Source organism: Colletotrichum fructicola, assembly GCF_000319635.2.
Source record: "Colletotrichum fructicola Nara gc5 chromosome Unknown KSG_Nara_v1_contig09, whole genome shotgun sequence".
NCBI classification, from domain to species: Eukaryota; Fungi; Ascomycota; class Sordariomycetes; order Glomerellales; family Glomerellaceae; genus Colletotrichum; species Colletotrichum fructicola.
The window spans coordinates 3,100,343-3,123,942 of record NW_027094059.1 but is presented as its reverse complement, the minus strand read 5'-3'; the positions used below and the strand labels follow the sequence as shown (position 1 = coordinate 3,123,942).

Sequence of the window (23,600 nt, the reverse complement as noted above, 5' to 3'; positions counted from 1 at the left end):
AGTCTTTTTTGAGCTTCATCCTCAACCAGCGTCACTCTTTTTTCGCATCAATCTTTCGACATTTTCACTTCTTCTTGAGAACTGGGTTCTACCAAACACTTGCAAATCTTCCATCATTCATCCAACCAAGTTACCTTGATTCTTTCAAAATGAAGTTCACCAACGTCCTCAACCTCGCCCTCCTGGGTGTTGCCTCCGCCGCCCCTACTCCCACCGTCGATGAGGAGTCCACCGCCGCCATCGTCAAGCGCGCCTCCATCACCGAGTCCTGCAACATCGGCTACGCCAGCACCAACGGCGGAACCACCGGCGGCAAGGGCGGCTCCACCACCACCGTGTCGACCTTGGCCCAGTTCACCAAGGCCGCCGAGTCGAGCGGCAAGCTCAACATCGTCGTCAAGGGCTCCATCTCCGGCAACGCCAAGGTCCGCGTCGCCTCCGACAAGACCATCGTCGGCCAGAAGGGCTCCAAGATCACCGGTGCCGGCCTCTACATCAAGGGCGTCTCCAACGTGATCGTTCGCAACCTGGCCATTGCCAAGGTCAAGGAGGCCTACGGCGATGCCATCGGCATCGAGTCCTCCACCAACGTCTGGGTCGACCACGTCGATGTCTCGTCTGATATGAGCAACGGAAAGGACTACTACGACGGCCTCCTCGATATCACCAAGGGCTCCGACTGGGTCACCATCTCCAACTCCTACATCCACGACCACTACAAGACCTCCCTGATCGGCCACGTCGACACCAACACCAGCGATAAGGGCAAGCTCCACGTCACCTACGCCAACAACTACTGGAACAACGTTAACTCGCGCAACCCGTCCGTCCGCTTCGGCACCGTTCACATCTACAACAACTTCTATAACAAAGTCGGCAGCACCGGTGTCAACACCCGCATGGGCGCCCAGGTCCGTGTTGAGTCGTCCGTTTTCGAGAACTCTAGCAAGAAGGTCATCCTGTCTGCCGACTCGAAGGAGACTGGATACGCTACCGTTTCCGACATGTCCTACGGTGGTGGTGAGAACACTGCTCCCAAGGGCGACCTCGGCTCCAGCAAGATTCCCTACAGCTTCACTCTGTACGGTAAGGCCAACGTCAAGAGCAAGGTTGTTGGCACTGCTGGCCAGACTCTCAGCTTCTAAGCAATTTTGGTAAATGGAGGACGGGCATGTGATTGTGCCTGTCGAGGGGGTATAGGGCTTTCTTTCACCTACATAGGACATTCTGTGGACATAATTCATTTTGTATTTACTTCTTGTTACACATGGCATATATGATTGTAAATATATACGCACATATTCGACGCCAAATTGACAATTGGAACAATTCCATTTTAAACCATGTCTTACACATGCTTTTGAAAGTTGGAGCAGATACGTGTTCAACGGTGCCCTACAAATTCGAGATACGTCAAGATAATTGATCTAGTAGCGAAAAGCCCAGGTCATACAAGAGATCCAGATGAGGGGTAGATGATGGGGAAAAAGCCGAAAGCTGGTTATTTTGGTGTCTACGACAATATTTCTTCTCCAGCAACCTGCTATCCTGGTGACCCGTACCGTTTGATCACCACACATGGGAGCCCTTCAAGTAGTTCTCACTTTACTACCAATTCCTTTAGCTCGTCCTTCGTCTTCCACCCTAGTGTCTTTCTATCCTTGGTCTCTATCAGGTCTGCTTTCGTTTTGTGCCACGCATTACTACCCATTCTTTGGCCGGTAAGAACCAGCCACGTCGGTTGCTCCAGACACTTGCAATGCTGTGTCTGCTCACACTGGCCTTCTTCCGCACATGTTGGCTACCAAATATGTCACCCCAGCCTCCCAAGGGCCATCTGACATCGCCATGTATCTTCTCCTTCCAACTTTCCATTTCAGCTGTCCCCGTTTATCGTATCTCACCTCCCTTCCATTTATTGGTAAACCTTCTTGGCGCATTTGCGAGAAAACTCCCTGCCATGTGGACACGTTAAACGAGGTCCGCGATGAAGTGGTGCGCCAGCTTTTGCCCTGTGCCGCTGGTGTTGGTGAGTCTCCCTCTATCAAATGAATCGGGAGTAGTCCCGTTCCAACTAATTCGGATACCACCTCGCCGTGTGTTCGCTGATAGTCAATCTTTGCCTGCGCCGCATCTGAAGCCAGTGCAAGCACCCCATATATCCTGTCCACTTCCACCGTGCATTCTCTGAAGATCGTCCGGGCCAGTAAGCTAGTAAGTGTTTGTTTGGTCTCATTTCCTCGTCCTCCCATACTAATTATGGCCTGGACTGCTTCTTGAAACCCAAATTGATCTCTCGTTGCTGATTGCCTGTATGCCATCGTGAGGGTGTATCCAAAAGGATCTGCATCGCCTCCAACCTCTGTTTTCGTTGCCCATCTCATCCCTAGCAACGCTGGCAGCGGCCAAAGGTCTCAGTCTTTTGCAAGAACAGGGTTCGGTCCCAGTTCGGCCTCCTGAAATGTCCACACCCGCGACATCCATTGACTGTTGCCCACTTTCGTTCTTATCTCGATCATCTTTTCCGTCCCTTTCTTTTTGCTTTCCTTGAAGCCCCATGTGCCAGGCAGGCACTCCACCTCGGGTACAAGACATAATCCTAGGGCGGCCTGCTTGTAGTACTGGGCCATTTTAGGTATCTCGATAGTCTTGTCAGCAGCGTTCTGCTGATTGATGCACCATCTATCAACCCAAGCCAGGTGGATTCCCGTACTTTCCAAGCATCTCCGTAACTCTCTTTTCAGCGTCTCGTCGTCGTGTTGATTCCAAACGTAGCTGACGGTGGCGTACCTGCCCATCCTTCCAAAAGTTACTTCCACCTTTCCCGTCGTGATGTTGAATGCACGGGTTGGCAATTCATTGTCTGGTTGTTTCTCCAGTATTTTCAAGCAAAACTCCCGTGGCTGTAAGTCTGTGGGCTCGTTTCCTTCATTTTTCATGGCGTATCAACTGATTGGAGGTTCTCCAGTGCTTGGATTAAATTGAGAGGTCTTTTGGGCTTTTGTCGGAAGTCGGCATTCATGTTCCGTCATTGTAACCTGATTGCCGATATGTGTCTACCAGGAGATATGATGCGACTTCGGTCTTGATCGGCGAAATCGCAGGCAAAACTTCTAATGGACGCACAATCCCAAGTGGGAAAAGTCAGTTGGCGTAGTGGAAAATACGAAAATGGGTCGCAAACGGATGGACCCAAAAGAAAATAACTGGAAGCGGTATTTGGCAGAATGAAAGCCGGGAGAGAAAGCCATTGGTTCCGTATCACAAGAGGTTAAAGCCGCAATCCGCTTGAGGTGTGGATGAAGGGGCCATTTTATAGTTATCAGACTTGCAATGGAGACCTGTTTAGCGACCAAGTCCAACCAAGTGTGCATCCCCTCTCAGGCTTCTTTGGATGCTGACAGGCTGGTCGGGAACATGAACCCCGCAGCTTTATCGAGTTGATCCAGTAGAGAACGGCTTTAAGTGAGAATAGAAAGGTGGCATACTTGGAAATAATTATATATGCTGAGACTCTCCAGTAGCTCGCAGCCCAGCGTTTGGATTTCTCCTCGGACTTTTTGATACCTTTCTAAGATCTTTCAACAATGTGCTTCCCTTAATTTTGAATCGTTTCACAAGCTCTATCATCTTTTCTCGGGTCCTTGGCAACTAGAACAGAATTCTTTGCCCCCATTGATGTAGATGTTCAAGGTGAGGACAGACGGACGCCGCTGCATGCAGCTGCCCTATTCAATTATAGAGGGGCAGTTGGACTCCTCTTTAGAGTCGAATATGATAAGCAACACGGTTTTGTCGCTGACGATCATGCCAAAAGTAAGAGAGGAAGTATACTTCAATTGGCGTGCTCCTGCATTCAGTGCCATTGAAGCTGCGGAAATCCTCATGGGGAACTTGAAAGGATGCCCGAAACAAGCAATTACCAAAAACCCACCGCGCAGTAGTGGGCTCGTGAACATTTCTACTCCACCACACAATTATCGCTCTCCAACACCCGTCGACTGGGTACTCTGCCTCTGCTTTAAGACCCCTTAAAGCAACTTCATCATCCGGTTTACGTTGCAACTCCTCCTCAGCTGGTGCCCCCTCCCCCGATCCTCTGTCCTCACAAAGCAGTCGTTCACCCTCGCCAGCATTCGGTGATAGCGAGGTTGAACTATTGGATTCGCAATGTTCTCGCGCGGGTGCTCGGGCAGCATTCCCTCCAGGGTCCGCAGGTGATCTTGGCGAACGAGTGGAAGATTCTGGCCCTGGTGACGTGCCATCTAGCTCAGCCGTTGTTCTAGTTTCGTCCACCGTATTATTCGTTTCCGCGCCGTAGACGAGGCATGAGGGTCCGTCTAGCTCCGCCATGACATGCCCACTCTCAAGCTCTGCTACCGCTGTGCTGCCCGTCCCGAACAGCTTTGCTTCAGGGCCCAGCTCATGTCTGTTGGCGTTGTCGCCGCTCCCAAGCTCTGGCATAGCGGTCTCTCCATCCTTGTCAGGCGATATTCCTTTGCTTCTCTTGCGCCATAGAGCGAGTAATACGGCGCCTACTCTCATGGGCAGAGTAGCCCCGATCGCAATGCCTGCCTTCGCAGCTGGAGAAAGCCTATTCGAAGAGGAGGCGTCAACATCATTGCCGCCTGAAGAATTGGACTCTGCGGCGGGGCTTGTCGGTTCCGTCGTGTCTATTCCAGATGTTGTAGTTGATGGAGTGTTTGTCATTATCGCCGATGTAACGGTTGACGGATCGGCTGTAGCTGTCATACTACTAGGCAGCGCTGTTTCAGAAGAATCGAGGTAGCCTTCTGCGACGCAAAATTCGGCAAAAATAGGCCAAATATCCCCTGGGCTTGTGAGCTCAATCATCCATAGGTACTCGACCAACGAAATGCAATGACTTTAACTCCAAGAGCCAGTCATGTGGATGATAACTGAATTGGAAACTTTCGGTTGAATCGCTTACACTTGATTTCAACGCATGTCTTCATAACCGCACGCAGGACGTCATCCGTACTTTCAGTGCATATGCACTCGTCATCAAGTCCCAGTTGACAGTCTGTCAAGGAATCGCCGCCAGTCACGAAGCAGTATTGCGCGCAGTATGGCATTTTGGTCCGCCATGTCGTTCCATTGACCGCGCTGGCAAAGCGTATGGCTAGCGCGGCGGTGAAAAGGAAGGCCTTCATTGGGGACGGAGGGATGAGACTCAAGAGGTCTGATACAGCTGAGCGTGTAGCTCAAGCATCAAGTTGCTGCAAGCAGATGCGCCAACAATGAGCATGCGCACAGACTAGGGGGCGAAATAAACAAGAGAGAGGAGGTACAAAGAGAGTGAGTCGAAATGGTGCTGTGCTAGGTATGTATCCTGGCGGGGGCCAAAGTTGTGGCCTGCTGCCTGGGGGCAAGAAACACGAGCGGGACTGGCGGTGCAGCCAACGGAACATGCATTTATCCATGAGAATACAAGGGTTCATTAGACCTATGAGACTTCAAGCAATCATAAGAATGTGGTCGGTCTTTTGTTTGGTCCGTTGGTCAGGTCTATTTTCAGGTCTCATGGAGTCCGCCTACCCATCGGGCCATTCAAACCCCGGTCCCAACGAGATGTCAACCACTAACTTGAATGCTCCGCCCAGTCCCGGAGTGTGATTTGAGTATGTGTTCGACGTGCCAAATGACAAGTTGAACTTCTCTAGTGTGCTAATGAGCCCAAAGTCTGCTTTTGGGACTATTTGGAATGGCGAAAGCGTCCCTTGAGTCAACTAAGCTGACACCGGAAATGTCTTCGGCAACCTGTCAAATGATGTGGCCTTGGCTGCTATTTAAACCACTTTTAGGTGATAATATACCAAAAAGAGATTAAGGAAGGGGCTAATATTACAGTCCCGCGCACTGAGGGATTCGTGAGTGCGCGGCGTGCGGGACTAAAGGGGAACTTGAAGTAGGCAGGAAAAGACCTTGGTGGTATATGATTGACCAAACGTTCCATGGTATTATTACTTACAGAAATACGAACGCAACATGTTAATATCAATTATGTACAAGTAGTGGCAACTTCCTGTAGCTTTCATCATCACCGTGTCCACGTCATCAGTCAAATATTAATGACCATCTTCGAAATGGTTGCCTCGCCCTCACAAGTTGCCTCCACCACCCAGCATGAAATTTCCACGGCGCTGATGCCATAAGCACTTATTCAAGAATCTCAGAAGGACTTCAGTCTCAATGTGATGTTGGTGTGGACCACCGCGCGGGTACAAACCTCCCCACGTCGACATTATCCCCCACCTTCTGCTGATTGGCCACTATGCCTCTGTCTCAGCAACCTTATACGCTCTCCCAAAGCAAGTTCATCCTCTTGTATCCGTTGCAGCTGCTCTAACGTCCGCCTTCTCTCCCTCAAGAGCTGCTCCTCGTGAAGCAGGTGCTCCAACTCCGCCGTGCTCGGAAGTGACGGTTCCGATGAGTTGGAATTGATATAATCTCCAATCATAGGCTGTGCTATATTCGTTGCTGGGGGCAGTGACGGTGTAGGATGCGAGATCATGGATCCAGCCTCCGGCGAAACTGCGCCTTGTTCCACTGGAGGCGTGACGTCGCCTTCGACAAGCCTCGTCTGTCCTTTGATCAATGCAGTGGTTGCGTCCAACTCAACCATGCCTTCATGATTTGAGAATGCCGTTGAGTGCGTTTTGTCCAGCCCAGAAGTTATGGTGCTCGAGTCCAGTTCATGTCTGTTAGAGACGTCTCCATTATCGAGCTCTGGGACTGACGATTCCTCGTCTTTTTCGGTTGACGCAGCCGTCCGTTTCCGTTTCCAGATAAACAGAATAACAGCCACCAAAGCCACCGCAAGCGCAGCTCCTATTCCGACACCTGCCTTTGCACCTACTGACAATGCATTAGAAGAGTTATTGTTGCTGTCGCTCCCGTCGGTCGTGGGTGCCGTTTCTGCCGTCGGTTCAGTAGAGGGGTTCGCAGTTGTCGCTGATCCTGTCGTAAATGACCCAGTTTCTCCTGTTGTTGCAGTGATCTCCGATGTGATAGTCGCCGTAGAACCACCAGAACCTGTTACTATAGTTGCCAGTGTGGCTATGACGATTGGTCCGATGGTGACCGTCGTTGCTTCGCCCAGTGCTGTTGAGGCGGCATCTATCCAGTCATTTGCGACGCAGTACGCCGCAAAGGCGGCATAGGCCTCTGCAAGGACTTGTCAGCGCGACAAATTACAATCTCACAATGGCTAGAGGGGGTTAAACGGGGTTGCTAGCTACCTTTGAACGTTACGTCTGCTGGGCAGCTGCTCTCTATACAGCTCTTGAACTTTCCGCGGTAGTAGCTGGCGATGCTTTGTCTGCAAACGCAGTTGGATGTCTTTCCGAGGCTGCACCACTCAGAGTTTCCAACTGTGAAGCAAATCCGGGAGCAGTACGGGATGTCTTCCAGCTCCTGTGTTAAGGCGCAGCGAACCGCCCAGGCGACGAGGACGTAAATAACCGCGGTGGCCCTCATCGCGACAAGAAGCGAGTTGGGGGCTTTTCCCCTCGGGTTCGAGAACAAGCGCCGACAGCTCGAGGAGAGGGAGGGTAAAGGTGCCAAACAGACAGGTATGGGGTTGGGGGGCTTCTAACGGGGGTTGGCCTCAGTATGTACTTCGGCGGTGGCCAAGCTGGTGGCCTGGGGCAAGACAACACGACATGGACAAAGAAGGACCGCACTGCTAACGGACCATGCACTTGCATATTGTGGCAAGGATATGACTGGGGCTTCAGACCTTTTCGGGCTATCATGAGTGTCACCGGGGGTATCTTTGGCTCGTTGGTTGGGTCTTATTTACTGGCCTCATGGGTTCGCCCTTCCATCGTGCCATCCAAACCCCGGTCCCAACAAGATATCGACCACCAACAGAGCGTTCCAACCGAGTGTAGCAGCTGGCGAAGGACCCATAAAGCCCATAGTCTAACCAATTCATTGCTTTTCAAGTTCAAGTCGTCCTATGCCAAGTTCAGCTTCTCACTGCGCCCCGCGTGCGCATGACCAGGTCCCTCGCCTGTGTTGGTGATCACTCTTGAGGCATGGTCCACCTCGCGTCTGCCATATTTGGCATTGTAAGGCGAAGAATGAGGCCACTCCTATCGACCATACGGCCGTTTTCGAACTTCTCTTGATAGAGAGAAATGTCGGGTACCACAATGGCGGGTTGCATATTTGCCTCTCGGGCCGAGTCCCAGTCGACATGAGATCGCTTGCAAGCAAGCTTATTTTCGTTACACCGCATAATCTAATGACAAGCACTCCATTCCTTTTTGTCCGTATGTACAGATCTGTCAAAGTAACTACAAGAATCTCAATCTTTCCTTTTTCAGCCTCAGCAAACGTTCGGTCCTGCAACCAAAGCATCCGCAACCGTCTCCGCAACCGCATCGTGGATGGGATAAGTAGGATGCAGCGTGTTCAACCAAAAATACTCATTCACAGGCACCCCACAGCTCGCAATAAGCGTATCCTGCGCATCAGTACCGCTGTCCCTCAAGTTAGCATCCCATCCCTCATCTCATCTCAGGATTAAAAGAACTTACTTCTCATACGCCTCGCAATACGCCGTCGTATTCTTCAACCCCGCCGTACTCGCAAACTTCGCCGGCTCCTCAATCGCCCCCGTAAACACCCCATTCGCATCCACAACCCACGCATTCACACCCTCCCACGCCGTCGCGTTCTTCGCCATCGCGGCAATCTTGCCGTTGAAATCCGCCACGTCCTCGTTGCAAAGCTTCTGCGCGTCCGCGCTCTCCGCAGTCAGCATCGGCGTGCGATCCACAGGCGGCACGCTCAACCACACAAAGTTCCGCCCGCCGGCCTCCCAGATCTCCTTGGCCAAGCCCTCATACACGCCGACGATCTTGTCGTTCAGCGGGCCCGTCGAGTCGGCGCCGTTCCAGTACGAGTTGCCGATGTCGTTCACGCCGATCCAGAAGGCGAAGATGGTGTCTGCGCCAGTCCACGCGGGCGCCGTGCGCGCGGCGTACGAGGTGTTGAAGAGCCCGGACACCTGGTCCTTGAGCGTGAGGACGGTGTCGGCGTACGGCTTGACCAGCGCCGCGTCGACGGTCGCGCCGCCGTAGGCGAGGTTGTACGTGTACAGCAGCGAGGCGTTGTGCTTGACGGTGAGGTAGTCGACCCAGTTGGGCCCGTTGCACGAGGTCCAGCCCGGGTAGGACGGGTTGCCGAGCGGGTTGGCGGCGGAGGGGGCCGCGAGGGAGGTGTTGAAGCCTGTTTGGGAGTAGGAGTCACCGCTGTGGTTTGCGAGGTCAGTATTTCGGGCAAGAATGTGTAACTACTGATGGGGGCCGACTTACAAGACGAAAGCGTGCTTGATGCCGGCGAAGCCAGGCCACTCTGCCGTGGCGCTGCAAGCCCTCTTCTCCGTCGCGGCGGCACTCACGCCCGCGGCGAGCAGCCCTGTTGTCAAGATTTGAGACTTCATCGTGTACCCAGCACAATGAAACACGACCTCAAAGAAACGAATGTATGTCTAAATAAAAACGAACGGCGTCCGATACGAAATCGATACGAAAAAAACGAAAGAAGCCGGTGGGATGGGCGATAGCCTCAAGAAGATCGACGGGAAACCTGGGGGATTAATAAACGATGAAAGGAATATCACCAAGGGGGAAATGTTTAATCTACATCTCACGTCGCCCCAGATGGCGGTCCCCTCAATTTACACGGAAGCAAGCGATCGGGGGTACGGTGGGCTCCGGGGTGCTCGGACGGGCTCCGTTGGGAAAGGAGCCGGCATGGCGCTCCGAAGGAGGTTTCTTTTTTCCCTGGCAGGGTGGGTATGTCGGCGCCCTGCGTCTGCGAGCTGCATTCTCCATCCTAAACTCGCGGAGTTATACAGTCCTGTGAAAAACACTGCAACGGTTGTCTCAACTTGCGAGAAGCTTTCTGTTAAGGGGGGTTCATCGCATCGTTCTCCTTCCCCGTCGTCCGAACAGGTGCCGATTGAACCGCACAGCGTGTGGGGTAGAGTGGTGAGTGTGGAGCGTTGAAGCAAAATAGAGTGAGGGTGGACTGGGATGAGACGGGACGGAAATTGGACGTCACGTGCGCGGAGGGGAGGTCTCCGTTTTGGGCGCTCGGCTTTGCTGCCGGGCGGTGACTGGGGGAGTGGTCGTTCTCGAGGGGTTTATCATGTTGCGGTCTTCATCTTTGGGGTTTTAGATCTTTTGACACCAAGTAAGCTCTTTCAGCAACCAGTCTGACAACTCTTGCTTCTGGATCAACTCCGGGAGACAAAATGCACGCCGTGTTGGTGCTTTCAGGGGACAGGCTACTACTCCATTGGATGTTCAGGATCTGAATTCCGCAACACGTTCATCATATTGCTGACAAGGACCGAGTCAACTTATAGTGAGGGCAACTGCTTGTGTTTTGCCTTCTGAAAACGCACATACTTATTATCTAGGCGGGTATTCCTTAATGTGTAGTTTTCCAGAAGCTCTGGGCGCGCCGCATGATCTGCAAACATGAACCCTGCCACAACATGAATCAGTGCTGTGCTGTGCCTAACTATGAGAAAGTCTGGGTGATTAACCAAGAAAGTAAAATAGAGAAATAGCATTGCGATGTGCTTGCAACTAACTCCGGTTGCTATATTTAAAAGTCTGCTCTCGATATAAGATCTGAGCTTTCTTGACCTTCTGAGTTGCGCAACTCTCCCTCCTGATCTCTCTTATCCGCAAAACACCTCGAGCTCACAAGATGTCCCTCCGTGCAATCTCATTCGTCGTATACCTGGGCGCATTGGCCGTCGTCCGCGGCCAATGGAATAACCCAAACATGTACTGCAACTACGGCACCGACCAGGTCCCGCAACTCAACGACTGCGGAAACGTAAGTCCCTCACTCCAAAGTTCCTACAGCGCCGTGCTAACTTATGGCCAGGGTCAGAATGTTTACTGCGTACGCCTCACCACCCCCAAGCCCAATCTGGACTGGAAGAAACTAGGTTGCTGATTGAAGTCGCAGTGTACCTACCCCGACTGGATCACCGAGGACCCAGGTCTTTCCGCCGGCTTCCCCGTCCACCGCCAGTGCACCACCGTGACTGGAAGCTGCACAGTCACAGACAGCAGCGGGAATGTGCTGAAGAACAAGGGCGGAGGTGATGCTCATGGTGTAAGTCCAACCGCCAAATTTTTCGTATGCTGATGACCATTTGCTGACTTTTGACATCCAGTTCGGTGCTTGCGTAAGATCTCCCACCCAGACTTCCCACCATGAAACTGCTAACGATAAATTAGTGCTAAATCGTCAGCGTGAGGTCGTACCTCGGCTCTGTCGATCGACGGCTCTGGACGCGATCCGAACTAGGTTCCTAGAACGGAAAATATGGGAGAGATGATAGAGCTTCGGAAAGTCGGCCGTAGTAGCTCTCAGCGACGGCAACAGTGTCAAGAGTCACACAGAGGACAAGGTCAAGCCGATATACCCTCATGCCTACTAGAGAATTGCGTTGCCAGAGTTGCAGCAATACGGATAAGGAAACTAGAGAAATGAGAAACAGTAGCGACGTGAATATATGACAAGAAAGTCTTTTGAGGTCAGATATCTATCCCACCGGGCGCGACTAAACAACACTACCTTGTACCTCCAGTCCATCTGCACTGATTGGCTACATCTCCGCACGCCATGCACTGTAGGTCCGCTAGGACAGGTACACTCTGTCTCACGTGAGACCGAATCTCACCTGAGATGTGCCGGAACTCAAGTGAAATCTCACTCAAGGTTCGGTCTCAGCAAAATCGCTCACAATCGATGTCTCTTTAAGCAAGAAGTGAAATTTAAAATCGTAAATTCATTATAAGACGTGTAAGAAAGAGGTCTTCATCCACCTGGACGAAGCGGAAAGCCCGTCAGGCCTTCCCTCAATCGCAACCGCCCGGGCGTCGGTTCGCCACCAAAAGTTCCATACTCGTAAACATGTATCCTGTCCAAAATTCCAAACCGATTGTCCTTTTTTTCTATAGGGTAATAATAGTAGTATGATATCGCCATGCCAGATCCCAGATTCCGGTATAAATAAATGCAACAAAAATGGTCCGTCTCTTCATAGATGAGGTCTGTAGCTCGTCTTGTGTGATATTCATACAATTTGCGTAGGCCGCGAAGCAGTGAGGCGGTGAGTGGCGCCCTTACGTGAGGGTCGCCAGCATGGCGCGCATGAGCTTCGGGGGAGGACCTGTTGAAGAGACCATTGTCAGTCCACATGTTTTGCGACAAGACGCCGGTGTACAACAGATGACGCGCACCTTAGTAGTACTTTGGTACGCTGATGGCCATCCTACCTTTCTTGTCCTTCTCAATCCGCACCCCGCGTCGCGGCTCCTCCACCTTCTCGACCTTCTCCTCGAAGAGCACGACGGCTCCGTCGGGCATCTGCTCCGCGCGGACGAGCTCGCGGCCGTGGGAGTGAGCGCGGCCGTGTTTGCGTGCGTGCAGCTCGGCCTCGAGGGCCTTGATCTCGCTGCGGATGTTCTTACGGGAGCGAGAGCGGGAGCGGCTGCGCCGGCGCTCGGCGATGGCCATGGGTCCGATGGGGATTTCTTCGCTGATTTCACGGCGCTCGTAGACGGTGCCGGTCGTGCCTGAGGTCGTAGTAGTGTACGAGCGGGCAGGCGAGACGTCACGAACGATCGTTGTCTTCTTCCTCTCATAAACCTCCTCGACGGGGGCTGGGGGTGGTGGCGGCGGCGCCTCAACAACCACGGGGGCGGGCGGCGGCGGTGCTGGAGCAGCGATCACTGTGGGAGGCGCGCTGGGTGCTACTACAACGGGGGGTGGTGGGGGAGGAGCGTGGACAGAGGCGGGCGGAGGCGGCGGGAGCGCGGCTACGGGTGGGGGAATGGTGTAGATTTCTTCGTGGCGCTCCTCGATTCTGCCGGCGGAAGAGCGAGCTGCGGCAATTTCCATCTCACCTGCATCATGTCAGAAAGGTGCAACGAACTTTGAAATGAGACCACTGACTCTGCTTGTACTCCTCACTCAACTTGAGGAGTTCATCGATGTTGTCCTGGCCGAGGGCCTTGAGAACGATGACGGTGTTACCCTGCAGGCGTTAGTCGGCTGTTTGATGCGGTGAGCGGCACAAAGAAACTCACCTCCTCGAGGTAGGGGTATCCCAAGTCGATGAGGGCCCTCTTGGAAACGAGGCGGGCAGGAATACGAGTCTTGCCCTTCTTCGGGTACTCGCTGCGGATGGTTGTGGCACCGCTGGTGCTGGTCGACCTGCTGGAGGTGCTGCTGGACCTGGAGCTGCTTCTGTGTGACTTTGTCCTGGTGGATCTCGAGACCTTGGACTCTCTGCTGCGGTCTCTGCGTCTGCGCGACCGTACGACCTCGCGCTCCTTCACTCGCTCGGGCATGTCCCTGTATTCCTCATCGCCGTAAAAGCCTGGCTCGGCAATCTGGATTTCCTCGTAGCGCTGGGAAGGTGCAGAAGCGAGCTGACGGCTGCGGGGCAGCGGGATGGGGACGTAAGGCGGCGCCCTGTAGTCCTCGCGGCGGATGTCTTCTCTGCGGACAGGAACCGGATACTCCTCACGGCGCTCCTCCCAGAAGCGAGGGAGGGGTTTGCGGTCGTAAGTGTCGAGGGATGATTGACGGCGGACCATAGTCGGGCGGCGGATGGGAGAAGGGCTGCGGCGCTCTCTTTCAAGGTGCAGACGACGATCGAATTCGCGATCAAAAGGCTCACCACGGCGAGGTCCAGGTCCAGGGGGTCCAGGAGCGTAACGATCCTCTTCATAGTAGCGGCGGTCCCGAACGATTTCCTCGTCGTAGCCGCCGCGGCGGGATCCACGTTCGCTACGGTCGTAACGCTCATCGGAGTGTTCCCTGCCACGGCGAGGGGGCGGGTAATCTCTGTAGTCGTCGCGCTCCTCAAAGCGGCTGCGTTCATCGAAAAAGCGGCGGTCGTCTCCGTAGTTGCGGTCACGCTCCCGCTCGTACATGAAGCGGTCGCGGTCCCAGCGTTCAGCGCGGCCGGCCATTGTGGGCAGTTGAAACGTATGTATGGGTGGATTTGGAGACGAAATAAAGTCGGGTTAGGGTATCACAAAATTCGCAGGAAAAACGTGGTTGTCGCTAGAGGAGGACCGGGTGTTTACTGACGGAGTCCTTTAGGCGGTGGAATGGTCGGATGATGACAGAAGTTCGTGGTGGTGAATCCGGGAGAAATGCTGAGTGAGTGCTCGTGTTGCGGGATCCCAGATTTCAGAGCGATGACGACACTTCAAAAGGGAGAAAGAGCGAGAGAAGAGGGGGAAAAGCGGGATAATGTGTGCTGCGTAGTGGTGGAATGTTCCCTCTAACGCGAGCGAGCCGGGCCAATAGCGCTGGTAGTGTCGGTGAAGACCGTTGACCCGCCTTGTTCAGTGGTCCAGTGTGGGTATGGATTGGATAATGGAATAGTGTACCGGTGCCGCCCTGCGTTGCGTGGCGTGCGAGTACCGTAGTTGCTTTAAGGCCAAGGGTCCAGATGCTGCGACACTGTAACAGTGGCAGTGCGAGTTTCCGGCGATGAGCGAGAGGCGCGGGGGGAGGCAGAGAGACCCCTTTGGCTGGCTGGGCCGATGACCGACGAGCGATGGGGCTCGATAACGGGTGATGTGATGCAAGACCGACGGGACTGGCTGGATGACTGGGTGTTCCAGCAAGAGTCGCCTCGTGTGGTGGTAGACGTGGGTGGTAGCCGGCCTATGAGAAGTCGATGCAAGGCCAGGAAAAGCCCACGAGTATGCCAGCTGACCTCACCGAACTGGACCTGTGACCTAGACCCGATGATGGACGGTCCTGGGTCTCGACGCTGCTCCCTCGTACTGGACGACAAGAGTCTTTCGAACTGCTGCTGTTGCTGTTGCTGCTGTTACTGCTGCTCCTGGGGTGGGAGAGATGACAGCCTTATGGTCGCTTTAAGGGTCCTTGAGAGAAGAGATCATTCGAGAAAAAGGAGGGGGCTGGGCGAGCTGAAGCGTTTTTGTAATTGTAGATTTAGTCTTTGGGCACGACGGAGATTCTTGGTGGAGAGCCAAAGCAGGCTTTTTGACGACGGAAGCCGGGGCAGGGGCTGCTTTGGAAAATCGACGCCGGTGGCAGCGGGGAGGATGGTGGGTGTTGGTGATGCCTCGTTGAAGCGATGATCCCGGCTCGTCTGGCGTCTGGCGTCTGGATGGTGCAACTTGGTGGTGGGAAGAACGGGTGGTAGGGCAGAGATGCCGGCTGTTAGAGCTGCCAACGAGGGATGGACCGTTGCTCTCCCGCATGCCGCAAACAGACACCAATTAGGATGCGAATCTGCGTCCGAACTCGAGAAGCAAAGCCTGTTTCATCGTCAGACAAGCTCTGGTTCGTGAAATGCCATCACCGCACAGAGGGGCAGTGATTGCCGGGCCTTAACAGCAGCCATCAGCGCCATATCGAGCCGTAGCGACCGTCGTCCAAACTTGGTGGGAAGTCGGGGGCTGCAGCAACAAGGCTACTCCTTGCAGACAGCAGCCCACCAAGGCCCGTGTCGTTGCCTTTCGCTTCCATTCCAGCGTTTGACCATTCCAGACCCGGTCCACCGCGTCCTTTAGCCTCAGTTGATTAACCCGCTTTTGTTCGCGATTCGAACCTGACAGCCGCCGCTTGGGCAGCCATCGACGGGGAAAGAGACTGAAATGAGGGTGAAATCTTCGCCCATCGGCCCCGGGTGATCCATGGACCACGACCCCGTTGTTGGGCTTGAACAGATCGACGGAGAATGGGGGATGCTGGGGATGCCGGTCGGCGGATGGATGGGCGGAAAGAGGTTAATTCTCTCGTTTGACGGCGGGTTTGGCGAGGGTGGGCTGTCAGTTGTCTCGTCTGGACTTTTGGACCGCGGGACGTCTCGTCCGTCGCCCTCAGCGTCTGCTTCTTTCTGGTGGCCTCGCAACGCGTCTCATCTGTCCCTCCCTCCCTTTCGTGGCCTCTTCACCTCAGCCTCAACCGCGGAATGCTTCTCGACACTGGAATCTGTCGCGCTGTCGTCACAGTGCGGCCGCCTCACTGTTGCTGCAGCTGCGCCGGCCAGCGTGCGTTGTTGAGCTCTCTGGCGAGCGGGGATGGACTTGACCGCCACCATGCTCGATGACGTCGGGCACCGAGTCTGCCTCCAGTCAGTGCGCTGCGTCCATCGCCCAACCAGGCTACGGCCCCCCTACCAAGCAGCACGCAGCACGCAGGGCGGCAGCGTCTTAGCAGCGGCAGCGATAAGACCCGGGCATGGGGGGTTCTGAGGCGCCTGGGGACTTGGAAGCCGCAGGAAGGGCCTGAGGAAGCCCTGGGACGCGTAGGAGCCCTAGGTTGATTGCGAATCTCCACCAAGGAAGCGACGTTGTGTGCCCGATGGCGGCCCTATTGGACGACTGGCGGCTCTTGGTGCCGGGGTGTTCCTATTCTAGGCGATGGTGTATTTGTGGCATTATGCTTGTGATTTTGGCATTGTGCTCGAGGTGTGGCCGTGTGCCAGCGACGGCGGTGCAGGCTGTCAATTCCAAACCGATTCCAATCGGCTGGAACGGCTAATATGTGCGTCATGACTCTGTTGGCGATGGAATTGGAAGTGTGGATTGGATTGGAAAAAACACTGGACAAATGCCATTTGCGCGTACCTAGGTAGGAAGAGAAGGAGAGAGGAGAACCGATCTCGAATAAGCTGAGGTACCTCAGTGGACGACCGTGCATTACGTACCTCGATGGTAGAAACGCTGGAGTGCGTTATCTTTCTCGGCTATCTGCTTAGGTAATTGCGATAACAGATAAGAACAGGCTCGACTGGCGGGCACGTGGTGACGAGCCGACAGAGTGGATCCAGGCCTGGGCATTGATGGTGTTCACTGAGCGCTGGGTCTGCCCCAGGTCGACCGGCTTGACCACCGGGCTCCCGGCCGAAGCAAACATCGTCTGGTTCTCGTGTCAAACACCAAACCTTGGACCTAAGGTTTTTCTCGACGTGTTCGACCGAAAATACCAGGGCACCCTTCCTGCGCGGGTGTCCGAGTCAAGCCTTACGACGCCTGCTAAAGCACCAGCAGGCCATCGAAGAATCAAACCACGTCGCATTGGTCTGTCTCGATGATCGTCAACAGCCACCTTTTGCGAGAACCAGGAAGCACAAACACGGGTTTGAACTGGTTCTTGGGACTTCCTATCGCTGCCATCGACCACACAACATGCCTACTCTGATGGCACATCGAGGCCCCCGAGAAATACGGCCTGACGGATCCGTGTGACGGCCCCAGCCCAACGACGCGGGCCGCCTCCACGTGCTGCCGCCGTTAAGCTTACCTCCATCCGGTCGACGCCTGTCCCACGGCTTGATTACGATATTCCGAGTTACGAGTTCCGGACGACACCTTTCCGAGGCAGCATGGTCCGCGGGGCACCTGCACAACTCCGAGAGCCCCAGAGCACAAGAAGCATCGGCCGAAAGGAACGTCCCAGACGAGGCAAGAAGCCGCGATGCACCCGAGGACGAAAAGAGGCCTGTTACTCGACGGCTGCTTGTATCTGGCCCAGGTTTATGAATCTCGCATCACGGCAAGTGCCGCCGTTGCCCCCCCTCCGTCCCTTCCCTGAAGCAGCAACATTGCGACAGCATCCAAATCGGTCCGAGGGCTGTCACACCGATATGGGGCTTTTGCGAGGGGCCATCTGCTACCATTCCATCGCATCTTTCAACAGTTCGAGATATCATTTTTGAGAGGCTCGACTTGCATTTGTTGGGGATTGCGACGGTGCCCTGAGATTATTATAAATCTGCCCGGATCGGATATCCCGGACCCTCAGACCCCTCCGTTGCTCCACTGAGACACCGCAACCGGCCGAACAGCGCGCGGGAAAGCCGGCCCCAAGAAACACACGCACTCCAGGTCGACCATCTAGGCAGCTGAGACTTGACTCGACTCAACCTGCAGAAGGAAGCATTCGGACGTCAGACTTGGACACGCGCAGCCGGAAAACCCGGAGATATGTCTCGAATTCGGCGTGTGCCTCCGTCTGGAGCTGGCCGCGACCGCATTCCCACCGACAAGCTATCGCCAACATCGAGACTTGGCTTCAAGGCTGTTGATCCTGCGGCTGCAATGTGGCAGTTGACATGTGTGCCCTTGAGCATTTCGTCTTCAGGATGGGTGCTGCTGGAGGGTGTCTTATTGGAGGACCGAGCTACAGCTTACCTGGCCACCCCTGGCATCAAGCACAAATGGCTGCCACCCTTGGGAGCTCTGGCCTGGACCATCCCATCGGATAAAGGCAGATGAACCTCAAGCACCAACGGTGTGCCGGTTGCCGATGTCGAGTGCCGACTTTTCATCCCGAAACGAGAAAAGGGAATGGATTCCGATCTGCATTCCTCCACAGTCGCGCCGAGCACTGGCTAGTCCAATGTGCGAGGACGCCGCAATCCCGTTTGCAAGACCGCATCAAAAAGCGAAAAGTCTATTGCGAGCTTCTCCTTTCAGAATGTGCAGCTTGTCTGTCGCATTTTGCTTATCAGAGCTCCAGTCTTCAGAAGCATCGGTGTCACATTCAACAATGCTGCTGCAGCTCAATCACAGGAGAAGAAACGCGTAAACAAACACCCGCCATCTTCATTTCATCACACCTGCATCCTGCCATCCCTGAACCCCAGAGGCCGTTGCAACGGTCTAGGCAGATCATTACCGTTCCCTTACCACGTCATCACCAAAAGCACCACCCTCACTGGCCAAGGTGGGAGAGGAAACGAGGACGCCGACTAGCCAGGGCTCGGGCGTGGGCCAAATGCGATGCAATCGGATTGGCCTTGGACGTCTCCCGAGCTGGCATCCGATGCAAATTGATGACCTACGCCTCCCGGGCTGGTGGATGTTCTTACCCCGCGTTGCGTGTGGGAGAAGCCGTCTGGGGTACGCCGCCGCGCCGCCACGGCGCTCTCCACTCACACCCAAATCTGGGGGAAAAGACGACCAGGGGTGTTGTTTGTGGTTGTGGCCGCGAAGTATAGAAACATCGACACGTCCCTGCGAGATCTTGCTCCATCCTCGTGGACCCTGAGCTCCCCTTCCGCACATTCTCATTACACAACAGCTTTGCTCCATCTCTCGGTGTTGAGTAAGGCCGTACCACCTCCCAGCCGAATTTCCGAGCTCCACCAGCGCTGCCGCCCCCGGTCACCGCCGTGACTGCTCCGCCAAGAACCGAGAATTTTCGCTTGCAAGAGACGGTCTCCGAGGAGGAGACCCCCTCTTTCCCGTCAAAATGAGTAACGACAAGCCGGTTGTCGAGAACATCGACAACATCAACGCAAACATGGGCCAGACGATATCTTCGGAGTTCAAGAGGCCGGACCTGGAGAAGTAAACACCGCCAGCAACCTACAACCACCCGGATGGATCTCACTAACACCGTCACAGGAGTCATCCGGAGGAGTTCGTCTACGATCGGGCCGCCGAGCGGAAGCTCCGATTAAAAATCGACCTGGCCATCGTCCCGACCGTCAGCCTGCTGTACCTTTTTTGCTTCATCGACAGAGCCAACATCGGTTAGTATATTTCTCGTGATGGCGTCCACCAGCCAAGCTAACCCGCCTCAGGCAATGCCCGCATCGCTGGTTTCGAGACAGACCTAGGCATGAAAGGCTACGATTACAACGGCACGCTATCCGTCTTCTACATCTCCTACATCATTTTCGAAATTCCCTCGAATATTCTCTGCAAGCTCGTCGGCCCAGGATGGTTTATCCCGCTCATCACGCTGCTCTTTGGCATCTGCTCGCTCGGCACAGCCTTTGTGCACACAGTCCCCCAGGCGATGGGCGTCCGTTTCCTCCTCGGAATCTTTGAAGCAGGTTAGCACAACGCACAACATCCGTCCATCACATCACAATACTGACATGACCAGGCATGATGCCGGGTATCGCCTACTACCTCTCCCGCTGGTACCGCCGCTCCGAGCTCGCCTTCCGCCTCTCCCTCTACATCGTCATGGCCCCCCTCGCCGGCGCCTTTGGTGGCCTCCTCGCCTCCGCCATCCTCCGCCTCCCGCACTTCGGCGGCCTGCACACCTGGCGTATGATCTTCGCCATCGAGGGCATCATCACCATCGGCCTCGGCCTCCTCGGCTTCATCACCTTAACCGACCGCCCCGCCTCCGCCCGCTGGCTTACCGCCGCTGAGAAGGAGCTCGCCGAGGCTCGCGTCCGCTCCGAGCGCGTCGGCCAGGCGCACCTCCTCGACAAGATGGACACCCGCAAGCTGCGCCGCGGCATCTTCAACCCCGTGGTGCTATCCACCGCCTTCGTCTTCCTGCTCAACAACGTCACCGTCCAGGGACTCGCCTTCTTCCTCCCCACCATCGTCAAGGGCATCTTCCCGGGCTCCTCCGTCGAGCGCCAGCAGCTCTTCACAGTCCCGCCCTACGTCGTCGGCGCCTTCTTCACGGTGCTCTTGCCCTGGCTCAGCTGGCGCATGGACCGCCGCCAGATCTTCTTCATTTGTTCCTGCCCGCTCGCCATGGTCGGCTACATCCTCTTCCTCGCCAGCCACGAGCTCAAGGTGCGCTACGGCGCCACCTTCCTCATCACCTCGTCCGTCTTCGCGCTCGGCGCGCTCACGAACGCGCAGGCGTCGGCGAACGTCGTCTCCGACACGGCGCGCAGCGCGGCCATCGGCACGAACGTGATGCTGGGCAACTGCGGCGGGCTCGTCAGCACATGGGCGTTTTTGCCCTGGGACGCGCCGGACTACAAGATTGGCAACGGGCTCAACCTGGCGACGATCAGCACGATCTTGGTGCTGTCGACGGTGACGCTGATCTGGATGAACCGGGACAACCGCCGACGCGAGGGGCGGGTTGCGGAGGAGGAGCTGAGCGGCGTTTCGTCTGAGGAGGAGAATGATTTGGACTGGAAGCATCCGTCGTTCAGATGGCGGCCGTAGATTTAGTTCGCGTGACGTTCGTCTCATATGAGCCCCTCATTTCGCCTAGATCTCATCGGATCACAGGACACCATACAAAGAATGAGTTGAATTATTCAGACGATAATATATTCATTCAAAATAAACAACATGTCTCAACTAATTACGTGAACTAAAACTTCCCCATCAACGCCCTCACAACTTGCTCTTCCCAGCACAACACGCTCCCGCCTCCCCCTCAAACGCAAGCTTGCTCACCTGGTCCGTCGCATCCACCACCCCCTCCCGCCCCCTCGCAACCTGGCTCGGCGTGCTGCAGTAACTCGGCGGCACGTCCATCACGGGGTTATTCGCGAAGAAGTTGCGCGGCCGCAGCAGCAACGTGATCGGCTCCACGGGCATGATGGGGAAATCCTCCGGCGCGGGTATGTGCGTCACGCCGAACGTGTGCCAGAACACCACGTCCTCCTGCTCCACGCTCTCGCTGCCGTCGCCGACCCACTCCGGGATGCCGCGCGACGGCTCGCCCGACGTCTGCGGCACATGCCGGCCCGCCGGCCACAGCTCGTCGTCGCGGTACTTGGTCACCATCACCGCGTGCCGCGCGAAGCCCGCGCGCTTCCAGACCAGAGAGCCCTCTTTCGGCAGCAGCCCGGGCACTTCGCGCGAGACGAGCTTGTAGGAGGCGGGCTTGCCGGAGTACGGGTGGAGTTTGTCCGTGTTGGCGATCTCCCAGGTGCGGGAGGTGGCGCCATTGTAGTCGGTTAAAGATTCGCCTGTCGTGGCGAGCTTGGTGCGCCGCGCGGAGAAGGCGTTGCCGTAGAAGTTCTCGGGCGAGCCGACGGGCGCGTCGGAGGGGACGGCGTCGACCATGAAGACGGTATTCCGCGGGCCGTCGACGTTGGGGTCGATGCGCAGGCAGAAGAGGTGCTGGTGGTTGTGCGCGTTGACGCCGGGGTACACCTGCGTGCCCCAGCCCTTGGTGTCCTCGCCGGGGTTCATGGCGTACGTGTTGAGGATGCCGGTGAGCTTGATCTCGGGCTGGATGGTGCCGTCCTGGTGGAAGATCCACTGCACTGCGTACTCGTAGTTTGCGGCGGTGAAGATCTGCTGGATGATCAGCTTGCGGCCGCGGGTGACGATGACGGAGTCGTCGCGGAAGTCGGTGTGCTTGAAGAGGATGCCCGAGTCCTCCTCGTGGATGCAGATGGCGTTCTTGATGGTGCGGACGGCGCCGTTGCGGGTGGGGAACTCGGCGTCGAGGTAGTGGATGGCGCCCTTGCAGTCGCAGCCGAGGGCGAGGGAGTTTGTCATGTAGCCGGCGCCGTACTCGCCGAGGTCGAAGGCGTGCTTGCGCTGGTGGGGGTGCTCGGGGTTGCCGTACGGGACGACCATCTCGGCGAGGGAGAGGCGGTAGAAGATGGGGCGGACGGTGCCCTTGTCGTTGTAGGTGATGTTGCTCAGCACGATGCCCTCGCGGTAGTTGAAGCCGATGTGGAAGTTCCAGTTCTGCCAGGATATCTCGCGGCCGGCCATGGCGAAGGAGACGCCCTGCGGCTGGGTGATGTTGATGGGCTTGAGGTCGGTGCGGTAGCCGCCCTGCTTCTGGACGGCGGCGGGGGTGTAGTCGATGGGGGCGGCCTTGCTGAGGGGCCGGCGGACGTTGGGGACGTCGATGGCGATGATCGCCTGCTTGTCGGCGTCGTAGATGGGGCAGAAGTCGAGCGGGTACTGGTACTGGCAGGTGTCCGGGTCGGGGCGGTAGTACATGAGAGCCTGCTGGAGGCGGACGGTGTTGCCGTGGCGCTCGTCGTAGCCGATGGTCCAGGGGTCGCAGTAGACCTTGTGCATCTCGTGGCGGGGGACGCCGGAGAGGACGCACTGCTCGATGACGCGCTCGTCGGTGCGGCAGATGTGCTCGACGATCTGGAGCTCTTCCATTGTGATCTGGGGTTGGGCGTGTTAGTCGCGGCGCGGGTGAGTTTGAGGACAGGGATACTCACGATTGGTTGGACGCCCTCCATGAGCTCCCATTTTGTGATTGCGCCCGAGGCGATGTCGACGAGGCCGTCGTAGACCTTGCCGCCCTTTGCGATCACGACAACGTCTGCGATGCGGGCTGGGCGCGGGGCGGTGGTCGGCGAGGCGAGGAAGGCGGTCATCTCGGCCTTGCGCGGCTCGTGGAGGGAGACGACGTTGAAGAAGACCTCGCCATGCGCCGCGGTGACGGCGGCGATGGCCTTCTCGATCTCCGCGGCGGAGAGCGGGTCGAGAGGGTGCGGAGGAGCCATGGTTGAGGTATGCGTGTGTTTGCGTGTGTCAATTAGGTGAGGGGGAGGGGAATTGACACGAGAGAGTGAAGAACCATGAGAATACAAAAGCGACTGGAGGGTTGGAGAGAGCTCTAGATAAAGCTTATATCTGGGGGAGCTACACCAGCAACGAGACTGAGGCCCCCTCACCGGGGAGCCGGGGTGATGGCGGCTTCGTCCCGCCACGGACAGCCGGATCTGGCAATTCCAACATCTGATACTCTCGGGACGTGGACGGGAGGCTCGTCATGCCAATCCAATGACCAAAAGGCGTTGTAAGCCGAAGGGAATCGATAAGGTCATTGGGGAGAGG

The 23,600-nt window shown here is 55.9% G+C and overlaps 8 protein-coding genes across 8 annotated transcripts; 3 read left to right on the top strand and 5 right to left on the bottom strand.

Annotated features, from left to right (window-relative positions):
* Positions 1 to 149: 149 nt before the first annotated feature.
* Positions 150 to 1,145, top strand: plyB-0 (Pectate lyase plyB; the record flags this gene model as incomplete). Its single annotated transcript, XM_032026253.1, has 1 exon — positions 150 to 1,145. One exon carries the CDS (start codon positions 150 to 152, stop codon positions 1,143 to 1,145), a length of 996 nt encoding a protein of 331 aa, XP_031877256.1.
* Positions 1,146 to 4,120: 2,975 nt separating this feature from the next.
* On the bottom strand, positions 4,121 to 5,096 carry CGGC5_v015186 (uncharacterized protein; the record flags this gene model as incomplete). The annotated part of the gene is made up of 3 exons (XM_066153214.1): positions 4,121 to 4,156; positions 4,381 to 4,832; positions 4,952 to 5,096. The coding sequence occupies 3 exons, from the start codon at positions 5,094 to 5,096 to the stop codon at positions 4,121 to 4,123; spliced, it is 633 nt and encodes a 210-aa protein (XP_066007358.1).
* A 1,169-nt stretch (positions 5,097 to 6,265) lies between these two features.
* Positions 6,266 to 7,500, bottom strand: CGGC5_v015185 (uncharacterized protein; the record flags this gene model as incomplete). The annotated part of the gene is made up of 2 exons (XM_032026248.1): positions 6,266 to 7,188; positions 7,263 to 7,500. 2 exons carry the CDS (start codon positions 7,498 to 7,500, stop codon positions 6,266 to 6,268), a joined length of 1,161 nt encoding a protein of 386 aa, XP_031877288.1.
* Positions 7,501 to 8,356: 856 nt separating this feature from the next.
* Positions 8,357 to 9,475, bottom strand: aes1-1 (Acetylesterase; the record flags this gene model as incomplete). Its single annotated transcript, XM_032026247.1, has 3 exons — positions 8,357 to 8,510; positions 8,568 to 9,284; positions 9,348 to 9,475. The coding sequence occupies 3 exons, from the start codon at positions 9,473 to 9,475 to the stop codon at positions 8,357 to 8,359; spliced, it is 999 nt and encodes a 332-aa protein (XP_031877290.1).
* A 1,280-nt stretch (positions 9,476 to 10,755) lies between these two features.
* Positions 10,756 to 11,303, top strand: CGGC5_v015183 (uncharacterized protein; the record flags this gene model as incomplete). Its single annotated transcript, XM_032026246.1, has 5 exons — positions 10,756 to 10,887; positions 10,939 to 10,956; positions 11,023 to 11,172; positions 11,234 to 11,245; positions 11,298 to 11,303. The coding sequence occupies 5 exons, from the start codon at positions 10,756 to 10,758 to the stop codon at positions 11,301 to 11,303; spliced, it is 318 nt and encodes a 105-aa protein (XP_031877291.1).
* A 1,003-nt stretch (positions 11,304 to 12,306) lies between these two features.
* CGGC5_v015182 (uncharacterized protein) lies at positions 12,307 to 14,045 on the bottom strand (the record flags this gene model as incomplete). The annotated part of the gene is made up of 3 exons (XM_032026245.2): positions 12,307 to 12,971; positions 13,021 to 13,102; positions 13,155 to 14,045. The coding sequence occupies 3 exons, from the start codon at positions 14,043 to 14,045 to the stop codon at positions 12,307 to 12,309; spliced, it is 1,638 nt and encodes a 545-aa protein (XP_031877231.2).
* A 5,272-nt stretch (positions 14,046 to 19,317) lies between these two features.
* On the top strand, positions 19,318 to 20,996 carry CGGC5_v015181 (putative transporter; the record flags this gene model as incomplete). Its single annotated transcript, XM_032026244.1, has 4 exons — positions 19,318 to 19,415; positions 19,473 to 19,600; positions 19,652 to 19,906; positions 19,960 to 20,996. The coding sequence occupies 4 exons, from the start codon at positions 19,318 to 19,320 to the stop codon at positions 20,994 to 20,996; spliced, it is 1,518 nt and encodes a 505-aa protein (XP_031877289.1).
* A 174-nt stretch (positions 20,997 to 21,170) lies between these two features.
* cao1 (Copper amine oxidase 1) lies at positions 21,171 to 23,266 on the bottom strand (the record flags this gene model as incomplete). The annotated part of the gene is made up of 2 exons (XM_032026243.1): positions 21,171 to 22,922; positions 22,979 to 23,266. The coding sequence occupies 2 exons, from the start codon at positions 23,264 to 23,266 to the stop codon at positions 21,171 to 21,173; spliced, it is 2,040 nt and encodes a 679-aa protein (XP_031877279.1).
* Positions 23,267 to 23,600: the final 334 nt, after the last annotated feature.